This window comes from Camelus bactrianus, chromosome 10, assembly GCF_048773025.1.
Source record: "Camelus bactrianus isolate YW-2024 breed Bactrian camel chromosome 10, ASM4877302v1, whole genome shotgun sequence".
Classification (NCBI taxonomy): domain Eukaryota; kingdom Metazoa; phylum Chordata; class Mammalia; order Artiodactyla; family Camelidae; genus Camelus; species Camelus bactrianus.
Genome location: NC_133548.1, coordinates 11,471,495 through 11,489,020, shown reverse-complemented (window position 1 = coordinate 11,489,020; position 17,526 = coordinate 11,471,495). Strand labels below are relative to the sequence as shown.

Sequence of the window (17,526 nt, the reverse complement as noted above, 5' to 3'; positions counted from 1 at the left end):
GTTCTAAGGGTTGTAGTTTGGATGACATGAGCTCCTAATATAAAGTATCTACCACAATGCCTAGTCCACAGTTACAGCCATCATTAACCATCGTATTATTTGAAGTTCAAGGGCAGCCCTCCTCCCTTATTTATATTTTTATCTCCCTATATCACCTAGTAATGATATTCAAATTAAACAATGAAACATCATATGTTAGGTAAATAAGTATATTGCAAAAAACATGTCATTTATCTTTTTTTCTTCCCATTTTCTCTTATTACTTTGAAGATTCTTTCATAATCAAATCACTTGTTTAGGAGCCCTGTGGAAAACAACTTCAGAAAGGCTTGTGGAAGGCATTTGTTTTCCTGGGAAAGTGTACAGCACAGTACTGTTAACCATATACACACATTGTAGTGCAAAAGATCTCCACAAATTTTTCATGTTACAGAACTGAAAACATAGGTTTCCTACACTGTAAAAAAAAAAATACTATCACCCCATCACTCAAGAACAGCAAAAACAAGGCTACAACAAACTGATGTCTTAGGCTAGTCTACCACTTACATTATGATGGAGAACTTTGAAATCTGTTGGATAATAAATTCTGATTGTTATTATAGTCAGTCACACCGATGTTAATGGTGTTCTCCAAAATCTATAACAAAATATTCACCTCAGAGGCATCATAGTTATGAATTCCCAGAGTTGGAAGGACCCCAGAAATTGCTTAGTTCAGTCCCCTATCGGATACTTGAATCTCCAGTAAAGTATCTGAACATCTTGTCACTTGCAATGTCTAGAAAATTTCACTACCTCCTGGTTCTCTCGCTCCATTGTTGTGCTCTAAAAGCCCTTTCTTGTAATGAGCTGAAACTCTTCATAGTCATCCTGGTCTACACAATGGGATCATTTCTACATGAAACACTTCAGGTACTAAACAGCCATTATCATGCAGTCCTACATTTTAATTCTGATTTATTTAGCTATTCCTCCCACGACATAGTTTTGATATTTCTTCCAACTTTAGCTCTGGAAATCCTCTCACTTTAAATATCTTCCTTTAAAGTGTACTACATGGGACAGATTGCAGAAATGATCATTATTAAAAATATTTGCACATCACGCATATGGTGATAGGCAGTCTATTTCCTCAAGCTAGTAATAATCAGATTAATTTATAGGTTTGTGTTTGTTTTGATGGTTTCCTCATACTTTGACTGATATTCGGCTCCTTAGATGCTAAAATTTCTAATTATTTTCTCATTTTCAGAGCATCAAAACATCCCTCACCATTCCTTTAACATTAACATTAAAATTAAAAATTAAATTAAAATTAAAAGCAAATTAAAGGCAAATTAAAATTCATTAATTTGCCACTTCATACCTTAGCTACCTTTTTGAAGTCATTCATATTTAATTTTAATGTATTAAGTGGCAAACACCACATGCAACGGTGATCAAATGGTGTGTGATCTGTGCTCAAGGAGATATTATATCCTAATGAGACAGGCAGACACTGTTAATTAAATAATCTGGCACGTATATATGTGTGTGTGTGTGTGTGTGTGTGTATGCATTCACACACACACACACACATATATAACTGATTAAGTGCTATCAAGAAAAATAATATATTATAAGACTGTACAATACAGGACTTTGGCATGGTTTGTGACTAGGCGATTCTGAAAAGGCTTCCTAGAAGAAATAATATTTAAACTTAGATATGAAAAATAGAAATGAACTAGGAGAAGAGGTCTAAGCAGAGTAAGTGGGTCCGTATTCTGGGCAGATGAACTAGGGGGTTTTATGGTTCCAAGAGAGTAAAACTTGCTACCCATGTCAGCACCTCCAAGTCACATCCCACATCACACATTCATTTCCTTCTTATTTCTCCACTCAGCTCGCCCCAGTTGGCAAGAATATTGAGGAAAATGATCCATGTGCATTTTGGAAAATCCAGAGAATTTAGATAAGAACAGCTCTCTGATCGTCTAATTAGCATTTTTTAAAAAGGGGGTTAGAGGATTTGGCGTTAAACAGACCTGTGCTAGAATTTCAGTCTGCTATTAATAGCATGATCCTCTGGACTGATCATCTCACACTATTTTTGGTCTTCTCATTTGAAAGATGCAAATAATAATAATTCTTATCTAATAGGGTTGTGATAAGAATAATATCAGGTGTTTAGAACACTTGGCTTGATGTATGGAACATATTAATTTGCATAAAATGCGAATTCTTCCCTCATTTCTCTGAATCTATGAAAGGGATAATATTAAGGGATAATATTAATCATATATGCCTCATTTTCTGTAAGGATTAAATGAAATACCATTATGAGGAGAAGATTTTTATGAACTCTTAATTATATCAAAATTTATATTACTTATTCTCTCAATATTTCTTTGAGATTACTTATTGCCATTCTACTCAGGAAAATTGGGCTTCTGAGCGGATTCAGAGGAAACACTGATAGTCATAGTCTGAACTATTTCTGAAATACTGGAGTCTTGACTTGTAAAGCCATTACTCACTTTTCTAACTCAATGGCCCCTGGAGTCTGGAACTTGGTAAATCATTAAGAAGGTAGGAAAAGGCTTTAAAGCTCTACCATGAGAAAAGCAAGGAGTAGACTGAGCCAGTCTTTTTAGTTATAGTCATAAAAGACAGGACCTGGCAGGTGATACCTGACTGCTGGTGGATAAAGAAGGGAGGACCATGAGCCTGGAGAGAACTCCCAGTGTGACAGAAACTTTAGTAACCTTCCCAAACCAAAGCAGTGGAAGGAGTAAACTGCTTTCCTGTCTAGGGTCTTGTCTCGTAAGTTCCATCTCCCAGAAAGTAGTTTGGTAATTGTTGATCTCTTTCCCTGTTACCAGGTTATCAGTCCAAACTGAAACTGTCCTTCCCCTGTCAATGGAAGGCCTAGAGTATGCTTGTCAAAGTAAGGCCAGTATTAGAACTTTTATCAACATTCTCATTCTCCAAAATAATTTCTCAAGAAGTGTGAAGTTGGTGGTAACTCCCACCAGATTGTCATAACTGGACCCAAGTCCTAAATTGTTACTGCTCTGGAGAACTGAGGCCATATTCTATATTTTATACGAAAAAGGGAGCGCTGGTAATCTTGGCCATGTGTAAAGGCACAAACTGAGGCTGACCAAGAGGTAAATAGTTAACTCTTCTCTGTTACTTTTTAAATGGCTCTTTCATTGAGGTCTTCTAGAATTTGAAAAAAGGATATATATATTCACTCAGTGTACCATATAGATTTGATCATGTCCCTGTTCAGCTAGTACTCTGTCATATTAAATTGCTAATTAAAAAAACCCTTTACTACCTTAATATATTTCTCTTTCCTTCAGTCTGTTAGATCTTTTACAATTAGACATACAGACAAGTCTGTATACAGACTTGTGGTCGCCCTCGGCTCCACCCTTCCTGACCTACATGCACATTCCTGGACTGAAGGTGGGAGCATCGTTTAGACCAGCACACGGGGACCTTTGTACATATGAAAGAGGTTTAATGAAGAAAATGAGTAAATTGACCAGGCATTAATCTGTCAAACTTGGATGACAAAATTATAGAGCATATTTGGTTAAGTGAAATATCCTGATGAACATTCTTCATCCAAAGCACTGCTCGAGGAGTCAGTTAATAGCATTGCTTCTCGAGAGGAGGCTTCACAGTTAATAAAGTTGCTTTGGAGGAAGGGCAAACTTCTAATCTAAGGAGAAGTGAACAATAGCAGCCTGCAGAATCCCAGTCCAGTTTTTCAGAGTTTTACAGTTTTGGAAAACTTTTAAAAAATGGGAGTGAATTGTAGCAACTAAGTGTATTAAGAACAGAGAATTAATGAGGATCCAAATTTTAGAGATATGAATTCAAAGCTGGCATTTGTATGTAAGAGTTTCAATGTTGTCACTTGCTCGGGTACCCCCTTCACGTCCCCCTAAACCCTCAGAGAGCTTCAGCTGTTCCTTTGCTACTGATGGCCTTTCTCAGGGCACCTTTGACATCCTTGTTCCGCAGAGTGTAAATCAGGGGGTTGAGTAATGGGGTGATAAAAGTATAAACTAGGGCAAATTGACGGTCCTCATCCACGGAGGAGCTGGACTGGGGACGCAGGTAGACCAGGCTGCAACAGCCGTACTGCAGCAGGACCACGGCGAGGTGCGAGGAGCAGGTGGAGAAGGCCCGGCGGTGGCCCTCCGCAGAGCGGATGCACAGGATGGCGGAGGTGATGAACACGTAGGAGACACAGATAAGCAGGAAGGGGACGGTCAGCACGAGGATGCCCACCACGTAGAGGACGGCCTGGTGCACGCGGGTGTCAGCGCAGGCCAGCCTCAGGACCGGAGGCACGTCGCAGAGGAAGTGGTTGATTTCCCGGCGGTGCCCGCAGAAGGGCAGGGTGAAGATTGAGGATGTGAGCTGCAGGCTCAGGAAGAGGGCGAGGCCCAGGGCGCAGACCACCATCTGGACGCACAGCTTCTGGGTCATGATGAGAGCGTAGTGCAGAGGGTGGCGGATGGCCACGTAGCGGTCGTACGCCATGACTGCCAGGAGGAAGCAGTCAGTGCTGCCAAGGGTGACGAAAAAGAACATTTGGGCCCCACAGCCAGCCAGGGGTATGGGCTTCTGGGCCCCCAAAATGTTGGACAGCATCAAAGGCACCACCACAGAGGTGTAGCAGATTTCCAGGAAGGACAGATTGGACAGGAAGAAGTACATCGGGGTGCGGAGGGAGCTGTGTGCGCGCACCGCCCAGATGATGGCGGTGTTGCCGCAAAGGATCATGAGGTAGAGGAGGAGGAAGAGGAGGAAGAGGAGGGCCTGGAGTTCAGGGACAGTGGTGAAGACTCGGAACACAAACTCGGTGGGGCCGGACTGGTTGTGGTCAGGGCTCCAAGCAAACATACCTCCTGCAGAAGAAGAGCAGAAAGGGCTGAGACTTCTTTTGCTGAGTTGCTTTATTGCCTGAGTGAAAAAAAAAAAAAAAAAAAAAAAAAAGACTTATGAATCTTCTTTCTGATATGGGAATTACCTGTCAGAGATTCTAACTGTATTAAAAGATAGGAAATGCTATTTAGAATTCTTCGTATGTATGTTCCTGAAGGCAAAGAGACAGACTTCAAACATCTCTTTAAACATCATCTTTTAAATATAAATTCATGTGTTAGTTCTTCACTTCTCTAAAGAATTCATAGTTATATGATTATAGACATTTATTTCACACATGAAACTTTGAATGCTAGAATTCATGTTAATCTGGATGTTTTGGTCTCATAGAGGACTGGGAACGCACTTTTATTCCAATCATATCTTGGCATAGCCTACTTATTTATTTTCCCTTATGAGGTATTTTATGCAAGACTTCAACTGTCAACCAAAAATTCAGAGCTCAAGTGTACTGACAGGTAAGAGCATTAAGCTCATGGTGGGCAGAAACAGAGTGGAGCTAGCTGAGATGAGGAAAGATGACAAGGAAACTAGAAATTCCATAAAAGGGGTAAAAAAGAAAAAGTAACCACTTTCTACAAAGTCACTACTTTCAGGCAGATTTGTATCTAAAATATACTTTTTTTATGACACAAAACTTGAGGAGATGATGAACTACTATCTGAAATATTTCAAGGAAAACGAATTCTGATTAAGACATCTATGCTCAATCAAGTCATTACACACATATGCAACATCAAAAAGAGGTTTTCAGTTTTGCAGAGGCTCTGGAATTATATCGTCTACGTCCATGCTGAAAACAGTAACTCAGTGACTCCAGTAGTCCACTTTGATAAAAAGATGAGTAAAATGAAAAATTAAATGTAGAGAATTTTGTGACATAAAAGTTATGAGAATTGAAACAAAGTAAAACATGGTTGTGTCTAAATAATTATTTCAAGTATTATTTTATAAAAAACAAAATTCATTGTGAAAACAAATTTAATAGTAATCCAGGTCTAAAATTTCAACTGATGCACAAAATATAAAAAATGAGTAAGAGAGAGAGGAGATAGGTAAAACTGTATTAATTTCCTCAAACTGTATAAAGAATGATTCAGTAATAAAGACCACATTATTATCTAGATAAAGTTCATTTTTTGATACTTAATATTAATCACTTAATACTTACATTAATTAATACTTATATCAATAATATTAATTGTCACTTTAATCAATTACTACTTTTATTAATTATTACATTAATACTTACATTAATTAATCTAAAGCACAAATAGAATGTATTTTTTCAATTGTATAAAAACACGTCTTTCCAAAAATTAAAGAAAAAATGAGGGACTGAAGCTATGGCTCAAAAACAGAAACAAGAACAAAAATGGATAAGGAATCATATAGAACAAAAATTTAAAAAAAAATGTCAGTAGTAGGATGAATCATCATTAAGACAGTAAATATAGACGGGCATTTATCATCTATTAAAATGTAAAGATGTTCAGATTGATTTAAGAGTTTTTAAGAGGCAAAAATACAGTGTCATATAAAAATTATCATTCTTTTTACGCAAATTTTTTTGGAATTTCTGAAATATTTAATAATCATGAGTCTCAACCAAAAAAGATGACAAACATCTAGTTGTCCGCATGAAAACTTCAAAGCAGACAACTGAAAAGTTGGAAGTAATAAGAACTTTACCTTATGATGGCCCACATTAACCAATTAATACTTAACCCCTTGTTCATCGTTCCTTCTATAGAACGCACTACCAGGTGTCCAGGTGAGTGGACTTCACTCATGTACATCTGAGCACTTACACTCCCTCCAGTTGAAGTTGTTGCTTAAAGTCAATTGTGTTTGTTTCCAACTGTGAATAAGCCAAGTACACTTGATATTACAAAAGTTAATAAGATAATGCATAAAATGTTGAACTATGAATGTGAAGAGGATTCTTTGAATGGAAATTGATTTTAATGCCTTGGAAATATTTGATAACAGTAAATTGCAAACAATAATTTACTGACGAATTAGCTAAGATGGGCAGAACTAACTATATTTTTGAGGTGAAAAGGCAAATTTAAGTCATCACTAAGGCTTTTTGGCAGGGAATGGGAAAACTCAATATTTTAAAATATTATATATCTTTACCATAATCCATATAGTTGGCACAAGTCTGATAAAAATCCTAAGAGAAGTAGAGTGTCTATATGTGTGTTTGTGCGTGTGCATGTGCGTGTACTTCATAATGTGATTTTAAAATTTATTTGAAATAACAATCGAATGAGAATAAACAGTTGTTCAAAAAAGAACAAGAGTTAGACTTACATTAAATATCAAATTGTAGCATAAATTATGTCATATATAATATATTAAAATCATATCATATCAAAAATAAGTGCAGGATAGAGAGACAGTTCATAAAACAGAAAAGACCCATGATTCTATGAGTCTTTAATGCATGATAGAAGCAAGACAGCAGAGCAAAGTGGCTAGGAGCATGTTTTCCACGTTTTCTGCCATCAGACTTCTTGGGCTGAAAGTAATAGTGGACACAGATAACATCTCTATAATTCAATTTCCTCATCTACAACGTGGGAATGATAACAAATGTACTTGCCTTCTGTGATATAATGAATATAAGTGAAAGGCACTTAATACAGTGCCAGCACTTACAAACATTCAGTAACTGTTAACTCTTAGTATTTTTCAAATAACTACAGTATGGAATAATGGAATAATAATTCATTTTGGCATTAATTTCCTAAGTTACCATGTACTGAAATTTATTTTGGATGACCAAAAATGTCTCGTCTTAGAAGCAAAATCACAAAGGAATTAGACGACTGTATAGTTAAAGGCAAAAGTAAGACCTCGAGCCAGCAAGATGGGTTAGAGAAGATTAGGGTCTACTCTACTCTTTGGGTCTTGGATTTCGCTCTTTTAATCTGTACCCATTGCTTTGCAACTCAGTCAAGAAGTTGCAAAGACTTACAGAGAAAAGACAGATTCACTGGAACAATTCTGTTGGAGTGTCCGAAACAAGTATCCAAACTCTGTCTAGGGCTTCTTTACTTATTGAGAAGGAGGTGATCTCCTCTGAAGTGTGTTTTGAGAAGCCTCAGAAAATCTCTACTGACACAAACTGTCCCTCTGAAGGCACTGACCATAGTGAAGGAAATTCTTGAGTTACATCTTCCTGCAAGAGAACACATAGGCTTTAAGGTCTTTCCACCTGCAGTTGAATTCTGGCCACGCCAGCTCTCTGGTCTTGGGAAATTTACTTCTTCAATAAATAAACCTGTATTCTCAGTTTTCTTACTGGAAGCTTGCAGGGTTCTTGTGAATGTTGATAAAATATACATAGAATTTCCTGTGCTATGCCTAGTTCTTTTTCACTCCAGACTTTCTCTTATGATAAACACATAACACAAAATTTTCTGTTTTAACCATTTTAAAATATATAGTTCAGTGGTATTAAGTACATTCATATTTTTGTGCAGTTATCAACACGTTTATCTCCAGAAATCTTTTTACCTTGTAAAACTAAAACTCTAATTTGAGTCTAGGAGAGCCCAGTTTAAAACATAAAGCAGTACAGCACTGGGAACTATATACAAGATCTTGTGGTGGCTCACAGCGAAAAAAAAAGTGACAATGAATATATGTATGTATAGCTGAAAAATTGTGCTCTGCACTGGAATCTGACACAACATTGTAAAATGACTATAACTCAATAAAAAAGTGTTTAAAAAAACCACATAAAGCAGACCTTGCTCCAAGCCCTTCAGTGGCTCCCCATCTCACTCAGAGGAAAAGCCAAGACCCCACCCACCCAACCACTTGCTTCCCCTGCTCCAGCCGCACTGGCCCTTGTGTGACTGGAATATTCTTCCCCAGGCACTGAAAAACTCCCTTTATCACCCTCCCCCTCCTCCCTGGCAACCACCAGTCTACTTTCTGTGTGCATGGTTTTGACTCCTCTGTACCTCATGTAAATGGGGTCATAGAGTATCTGTGTCTTTGTGTCTGGCTTATTTCGCTTAGTATGTCCATCTCTTCCTGGTCCCCCTTGTACTCCAATCTCTTGAATACTATCTTGTCTCTCCTGAAATCATGGAAAGTCATTCAGCCTGGACAACTTTTCCTTCTTTTCTTCTTAGCTAATTTCTACAAGTTTCAGTTCAGGAAACAGCCCAGAAGTCAATTATCCAGGAAGCAATCCAGATTCTCATCCTCTCTGCACCTCTGGGTAAGATTCTCCTCCTGTGAACTATATAGAACCATGGCTATATCTCAATTACAAGACTTATTCCTCCATCAGGCAAAGTGCTGTCAAGCCATCACTCAAGGAGGGAAGCTAGCTAGCATTTATTGAGCATCTGCTATATGCTGAAATCTTAGTCTCAGCTCCATGGGAGAATTTAAAAAAAAATTAAAAAGTGGTCTTTGTCCTCAATTCAATGAAGACTTGACATTTAACAGAATTTGGGAAAAACTCTTCTAAGTGAGAGTTTCCTATATTATCTTTTAGAATTCTAAAGATATAAAATGGTTTTTCCCTCAGACAAAAAGATAGATAAGCAGATGATAGATAATATGTTTATAAATAGATAAATATATACATAGACGTATATATACATAGTCAAACACATTTGGGAAACACTAAATAGTCTCTCTCTGTGATCCACAATGGAGACAGGCATTAAATGGCTCTGAGATTCTGATGTGAAGTGTTTATGAATTTAACTTTTCAAAATTTCTTTCTCTAGTGTTTTATGAAAATCTCTTTAGGTGCCATGGGAATTATAATTAAACTATAACTGTAATGGCTCATGCCATTACGTGCAGGCACTCTTCTAAACCCCCACAACTTGTACCCCACAACTGTAGCATGGGGCAGGTCATATTTTATACCTGTTTTACAGATAAAGAACTGGAGTTCCAAAGGATTAAGTAGGTAGTCTGAGATCCAACAGCTAGTCAGTGGTGGAATCAGGATTCAAACGCAAGCATTTTGGATCTGTAGAAGGAAGATCTCAGTCTGGACCTTGGCTCCTCTACCTCCCAGTCATATGATGTTGGACAAGCCATAGTCCAAGCCTCGTTTTCCTCATCTGGGAAGTATAAATAGGTATTTACCCATTCCGTTATGTCATTTGATGTACTTACATGTACTAGAAAATTATCCCTGAACTCTAAAGTAGATTGGCAAACGTCTTCTATAAAGGACCAGATAGTAAATACTTTAGGCATTGTGGGTCACAGCAGTTCTTTCCATGTTGTGTAATCTCCTCCTTCCTTCCCTCCCTTCCTCTTTTTCTCCATTCCTTCTTCCCTTCCCTTCCCTTTCCTTTCCCTTCCCTTCCCTTTCCTTTCCTTTCCTTTCCTTTCCTATCCTTCTTTCCTTTCTTCTTTCCTTTCTCCCCATCCCTCTCTCTCCCTTTCTCTCTCCCTCTCTCTCATCTCCCCCATTTCTTTCTTCCATTCTTTTCTCTTTCAGTATAAAACACACTCTTAGCTCAGGGGCCACACAAAATAAAGCTAAGTTTGGTCTGTAGGTCTAGTTTGTCTACCCTTGCTCTAAATTGTTATACAAAGTAAATTAAGATCATTTAGAAAAAAAGAGTAGCTGATTAGTTTTTTAAAGGTCTCTGAAGATGTTTGCTTACCTCTTTGTAATTCATTTCATTCCAAAAGCCATCAAAAATTTCATACAGGCCAGCAATTTTTTTCCTGTAATGCTAAAAGTTCTTGCCATAGTTGACTAAGGAAGCAATCCTAGAATGCTTTCTGACCCTACATATCCTGTCTTTAAGGATGAAATAAAATAAGGATTATGGGCTCCAGATATGTACAATCTCCTGGAAATGAAAAGTGACCAGAAGATGATGTCCTTGTCATATTCAGATATGGATGGGGAAGAGCATGCTTGTGTTCAGGGAAAGAATCAGGCTTTAGAAAGGCATCCTTGGATGAGGAATACCACGGAAGGAGGGATACTATTGGATTATCTAAGCCAGAGTCCTGCATGGGAGGACCAGTCTCCTCTTCTGTTTTCTTTTTACCCAGAGGCCACTGTTGCCTGATTTAGCCAGATAACTTAGTGCCCTATAAGATGTCTTAAATTAATGGGTCCCAAAGAGAAGAAATTTCCCCAGTGGCCTTTCTTAAAACAGATCCAACTAATCACATTTGGGAAAAAACTTCCTGGGCTTATCAGCTGTGACAAAGTTAATGGGCAACTTTCCGCCTGATGATCACAGATAACTGCTATCTGGGGACCCCAGGGTGGTGTCCTTCCTGCCTGTACCTGGCAGGGACCTATGGATGCTGTGTTCTAGTAAATACAATCAGTGGGACATGTTCACGTCAGCTCAGGGCTTCTGGAAGGCACAGAGTGCATCAAAATGACTCTTGCCAGGAAAACTGGAGATGGAACTTCAGGCCTGGCTTTCCCAATTAAATGTTGAATTATCTCTAGGCGAATTGTGAAAACTTTCTTATTTGAGTTTCCTCCTCTATGTTATAAGGTTGGATTAGATGACACTCATGGTTCCTGCTAACCTCAAAATTCTACAATTTGTGCTTCTCTCTTAAGGAATAGAAGACATTGAATAATAGAGCCCCATCCACCCCTTCTGGCTTTCTCATTTCCCCTGTCAATCATATTCATGTTTGTCTCTGCTGACCCCTGCCCCATTCTTACTCCTTTCTGTGTAGAGAACCATAATTTTCACTCTCATCCAACCAGGTTGTTCTATTGCTCTTTCTTAGTGACCTCTCTTTAATTTCAGGTACCATTTCCCCTTGATTCTGCTAACAGAATTTCCATTTTCAACCTCTCCATACAATCCTGTAACTTTTTGCAAACCTTCTATCCAAGTCAGAGGATTTTCTGTACATGTATATATATATATTAAAAAAACAACATGTGAACTTGAGAGTCTTCCTTTGATTTTGGAAAAATATAGAAGACTTGTATATGAATCAAGGGCATAGAGAGGTTAAATTTAGAACACCTTATCATTCATAAAGCTACAGTTTCTTCAATATGCTAAATTCTTTATAATATCTGTAATACTTTGAAAAAAACATAATTAATTACATTCACCAGCAATGATAAGGACTGAATTGTCTTGTTTGGTAGTGTGGAACCTGTCAGTGGCCAGTGACCTCTATAACTCAGAATGCAGGGTATTTATAAGCCAGGCTTTCATTGTAACACCTCTGGATAAATCAGCTATGAAACTAGATGAAATCCCCTAAGAGGTGAGTGGTGGTAGAGCAGAGGAGAGGTCTAAGGTTAGTGTGGTCTAAGGACACACTTACAATTCAAGGTTTGGGCAGATGTTGAGGGTGAACCACGTAGGGTGAGAAGGAACAAGCAGCCTCTGAGCTAAGATAAAAAGCAAGGGAGTGTTGATGTAAACACTGGTACATGCTAACAGTTCACAAAATTATAGCTTTGTCTCAAACCTGTCTCCTGAGCTTTAGAACGTGCATCAACTCTCCACTCCATTTCTCGATGTCAGATTTTAATGTGACATGTCTAAGTTAGCCCTTGATTTTCCTCATTAATACCTGCTCCTCTTCCGTTTCTCCTCTCTGAAGTAAATGACAACTCACTGCTTGAGTCATATCTTTCTTTTCCACTCTGACATCCAACCCATCAGCAAATCTTTTCAGCTCCACATTCCCAACGATGCAGAATGTGACTCCTGCTTCCACCTCTACAGCTCTGCTCCAGTGTATCATCGTCTACTGCCTGAATTTCTGCATCCTTTTTTCAAACTGGTTTCCTGGCTTCCATTCTTCCTCATAGTCTTTTTTCTTTCTTTTTTAAAGTGTGTGTGTGTGTGTGTGTATGTATGTATGTATGTATTTGTAAAATACACATAATACTATCTTTTTTGTATATATATACTTTTATTGAAGTATAGTCAGTTTACAATGTTTTGTCAATTTCCGGTGTACAGCATAAGGTTTCAGTTATACATATGCATACATATATTTGTTTTCATATTCTTTTTCATTATAGGTTACTACAAGATATGGAATATAGTTCCTTGTGTTATACAGTATAAACCTGTTATTTATCTATTTTATATATGGTAGTTAGTATGTGCAATCTCGAACTCCCAATTTGTCCCTTCCTACCCCTCTCTGCACCGGTAATCATAAGTTTGTTTTATATGTCTGTGAGTCTGTTTCTGTTTTGTAAATAAATTCATTTGCCTTTTTTTTTTTTTTTTTAGATTCCACATATACATGGTATCATACGGTATTTTTCTTTCTCTTTCTGGCCTGCTTTGCTTAGAATGATGATCTCCAGGTTTAGCCATGTTGCAGCAAATGGTATTATTTTATTATTTATGACTGAGTAGTATTTCATTGTATAAATATAACACAACTTTATCCAGTCAGCTGTCGATGGACATTTAGGTTGTTTCCCTGTCTTGGCTATTGTAAATAGTGCTGCTGTGAACACTGGGGTGCAGGTGTCTTTTTGAATTAAAGTTCCCTCTGGATATACACCCAGGAGTGGGATTTCTGTTGTTTTATTTGTTTGAGGAGTCTCCCTATTGTTTTCCGTAATGGCTGCATCATTGATCTTGAGCTCAATGTCTTATTAGAATCAAAATCACAGTTGGTAGCTTGGGGGAGGGTTGAGCTCATTCTGCTGCACCTAATGCTTCTGTCTTAGTCTGCTCAGGCTTCAAAACACCATAGACTGGGTGGCTTATAAACAATAAAAAATTTATTTCTCACCAATCTGGAGGCTAGGAAGTCCAGGGTCAGGGTGCTGGCAGATTCAGTGTCTGGTAAGGGCCTTCCTCCTGGTTTATACTACCTTCTTTTTGTTGTGTCTTCATGAGGTGGAAGGGGCAAGGGAGCTCTCTGGGGTCTCTTTCATGACATTAATCTCATTCACGAGGGCTCCACCAGACCCTGAATCTGCCTCCTCCCAAAGACCCCACCTCCTATTACCATCACATTGGGCATTAAGATTTAACGTATGGATTTTAGGAGCACACAAACATTCAGTCTATAGCAGCTTCCATTCCCAGAAATAATCCAGACAGAAACTTTTAGTTGTATACATTCATTACTCATTTAAAAAAAAGTTACAGTAGCATATTGGACAGGAGATGGATGAACTGTTATAGTATTTTGTTGTCTGACACTAAGTGTGAGATGTGGTTACATTGCTGTCGAAACTTGCAGCTGTGTGTGCTGCAAAACTCTTTGTGACTAATACCACACACCAACCCACTAAGACTTAAAAGGTCAGGGCATGGAGGCGTTCTGGGTACACATTCATCTTTTACTGTTCTTTTCCCATGTCTTCTCAGTAAGGCAATCGGACCTTTGGGATTTGGTGAAGGTGAGCCCATCAGATTTCAATATTTGTGGTCTTCAACTGTCCTAAAAGTGGATGTTCACTGGAGCATGCAAATTTTCTAGCTAAACTTCCTTATCCAAGTGAAGCTTCTAATGATGGATAACAAAGCTTCTCGAACACAGGGATGACAAAGCTTCCAGGATAACAAGGGCTTCATTGGAAGAAACAGCAACGTGTACTTCCAGTTCCCTTTACCTCTGACAACCTCAAAAACCTATGCTGTTTAATGCGCTCCTGCTGAGAGCGTCATAAAGTGGCGAGGATCTGGGGAGTCTGTAGAATATCAACAAGGAAGGAGCTTTAAACACTTTTAAGAAAGATGCTAGATCAACATTATTCTGCCTTTTCCATGTCTTTTTCAGTCCTTCTGATGCTTTAGTTACAAAGATAATTGTGTTATACTGCGAAGACTAGTGGTCCTTGATAAAAGAGAATTTTTTAAATTTTAGTGTACATTATGCCTACCACAGTATGCCATGATGGTAAACAACTGATGGCTAAACTAAGCTGGAAAAAATAAGCTTTGGAGTCCCACAGACTTGGGTTAAATTTTTCTACCCACGTCTGAGCCTCCATTTCCCCTCCTCTGTACGGTTGATTCTCTCAGAGTTAGCATTGGCTCTTAATGAGACAGGATATGCAAATAATTGAGGAAGCACAAGATTCTAAAAGAATATTACCTTTTTTTGTCCCAATCTCTCTTATGTATCAGGCTCTGGGAAGGTAACTACATTTTAAAATCTCCTGGCACCCAGGTATTATCCCCAGATCTATTAAGTCATACTCTCTGGAGGTGGATCCAGGCAGCAGTATTTAAAAAATCTGCCCTAGATTATTGCAACGTGCAGCTGAAGTTGCGAACCACTGCTGTAGGCTGTTGTTTCTTGGTTGCTTGAGTCCATTGCTTTCCAAACCTGAGCTTGCTTCAGAATCACCAGGAGGGCTTGTTAAAATGCAGAGAGCTTGGCTGTACCCCTAGAGTTTCTGACTCTGTAAGTCTGGGTTGGGGGTTCCTATAATTGGCATTTGTAAAAAATTCAGGTGATGCTGATGCTGCGGGTTTGGTAATGATGCTTTTGAACCACTGCTCTAGAGAAACAGTTTTCAAAGTGTGATCTGCACACCAATCTCAGCTGAAATGCAAGGAAAGCTTGTGAAGAATGCAGGCGGTCCTCCCTATCCAGACTCTCTCATATGAACTTCATCTATTAGAACTCAGGTAAGGAATGGATATAGTTTTGCCTCCGGAACTGTGTTTTTCTCTCTGTAATTCAGGAGCTAAATAGATTTATCTTATATAGTGTCCCTTATTATCCAGACTTACCACTGACTTTCTTACAATCCCAGTTCAGGATCCAAGTATATGTGGATAATGGGGGATAATTCTACAGATTTCTGGGATCTACCAGAGATAAAATAAATTAGATTATCTGGAATTAGATCCTGGGATTCTCTGTTTTAAGTCTCTCAAGGTAATTCTTAGGAACATGAATATCTGAGAGCCATGTCCCTCTGCTGTGTAAGAGAATCATAGAGTTCTTTTAAATTCTAGTAATTGAAATATAACTGTGGTGTCAAACACTTACGAGGTTTGCTTGCAAAGCACTTGACCCCATAACATCTAAGATTACGATCCTTCTCTTAAGATACAAGCAATATTCTGTTTCTGGCAAAAGACATCCAGAATTTCTCCTACCCAGTCAAATTCCCAAAGTTTGAGTAGAACAAGTTTCATTTGGAAGGATCTGCTCAAAGAAATGAAAGACAAGAAAGAATTAAAATTTAAAAAACATTCTTAGACCCTAGAAGCCCAATAGAAGTTTCAAATGGTCTGCTTGCTATTTCTAATCAGAAAGCTAAGCCCAATGAAGACTTCACTTTTCCACCCACCTTCATAAATGCACTCTTAACTTCTTTGTTCCTCAGGCTGTAGACCAAAGGGTTCAGCATGGGGATGACCATGGTGTAGAACACAGATGCAGTTTCGTCTGTGTCCATGGAATGGCTGGAGCTGGGCTGTAAGTACATGAAGATGATTGTCCCACAGAAGATGGAAACAGTGGTGAGGTGGGATGCACAGGTAGAGAATGCCTTTTTCTGTCCCTCAACTGAGTGCATCCTCAGGATAGCAATAAAAATGAACAAGTAAGAGTCCAAGATAACCAAGAGAGTGAAAAAGATATTGAATGCGGCCAATGTGAAGAGCACAATCTCATTTGTGTAGATATCAGAGCAGGAGAGGGCCAGCAGTGGGGGGATGTCACAGAAAAAGTGATTGACTAAGTGGGAATGGCAGAAGGGGAGGTGGAAAGTCAGGGCAACATGGATGGAAGATTGCACGAGTCCACAGATGTAGGAGCTGGTGACCAGTAAGGCACACATAGTACTTGTCATGGTGGTGCTGTAATGCAGGGGTTTACACACAGCTGCATGGCGGTCAAAGGCCATTGAGGCCAGGAGGAAACTTTCAACAGTGGCAAAGGCTGCAAAGAAGAACATCTGGGTAGCACACGCATTGTAAGATATAATCTTATCTCCCGTGAGAAACCCCACCATTACTCTGGGAGTGACAGTGGAAGCATATACACAATCCACAAGGGAGAGGTTACTGAGGAAAAAATACATGGGAGTGTGGAGTCAAGAGTCCAACAGAATCAACACGATCATCCCAAGGTTCCCGATCAGAGTGACGAGGTAAGTCAGAGTGAAGATTGTAAATAAAGGGACCTGCATCTTTAGGGCATCTGTTAACCCTATAAGAAGGAATTCAGTCACCTCTGAAATGTTCTCCATCAGGGTCATTTGGGACTCATCATGAGCGGCACCTAGACAAGATAAGCAAACATAGGGTCATGCTATTTGATCATTATCATGGAAACCAAAGGGTAGACAGGTTCTCTTGCTCACGTGCGTCAGCTCCGTGTCAGGGGCAGATGCTCATAGGGAAGGTGGACCGAATGGTGGGTAAGGGTGGGATGAGTGCGACTGTTCATCTAGAAGTGTTACGGAAAGGCACTGGCATGCCCTTGCTGACTGTGGCTGCCGCAGCAGGACCGTATTATGACTTGAGGCCACATCTCAGCTTGCTTGCTGTACAGTACACTCTATTACATGAAACCACATAGGACCCTTTCTTACTACTTGCCTTCTCTTGCGAGCATATTTGTCTAAGCTAT

The 17,526-nt window shown here is 38.9% G+C and overlaps 2 protein-coding genes across 2 annotated transcripts; both read right to left on the bottom strand.

Moving 5' to 3' along the window:
- Positions 1-3,951: 3,951 nt before the first annotated feature.
- LOC105066952 (olfactory receptor 10Q1-like) lies at positions 3,952-4,911 on the bottom strand. Its single transcript, XM_010952413.2, has one exon. It carries the CDS (start codon positions 4,909-4,911, stop codon positions 3,952-3,954), a length of 960 nt encoding a protein of 319 aa, XP_010950715.2.
- An 11,287-nt stretch (positions 4,912-16,198) lies between these two features.
- Positions 16,199-17,152, bottom strand: LOC105066951 (olfactory receptor 5B12-like). The gene is given in 1 exon segment (XM_010952412.2): positions 16,199-17,152. A coding segment is annotated over 1 exon segment (954 nt).
- Between the last annotated feature and the right edge of the window lie 374 nt (positions 17,153-17,526).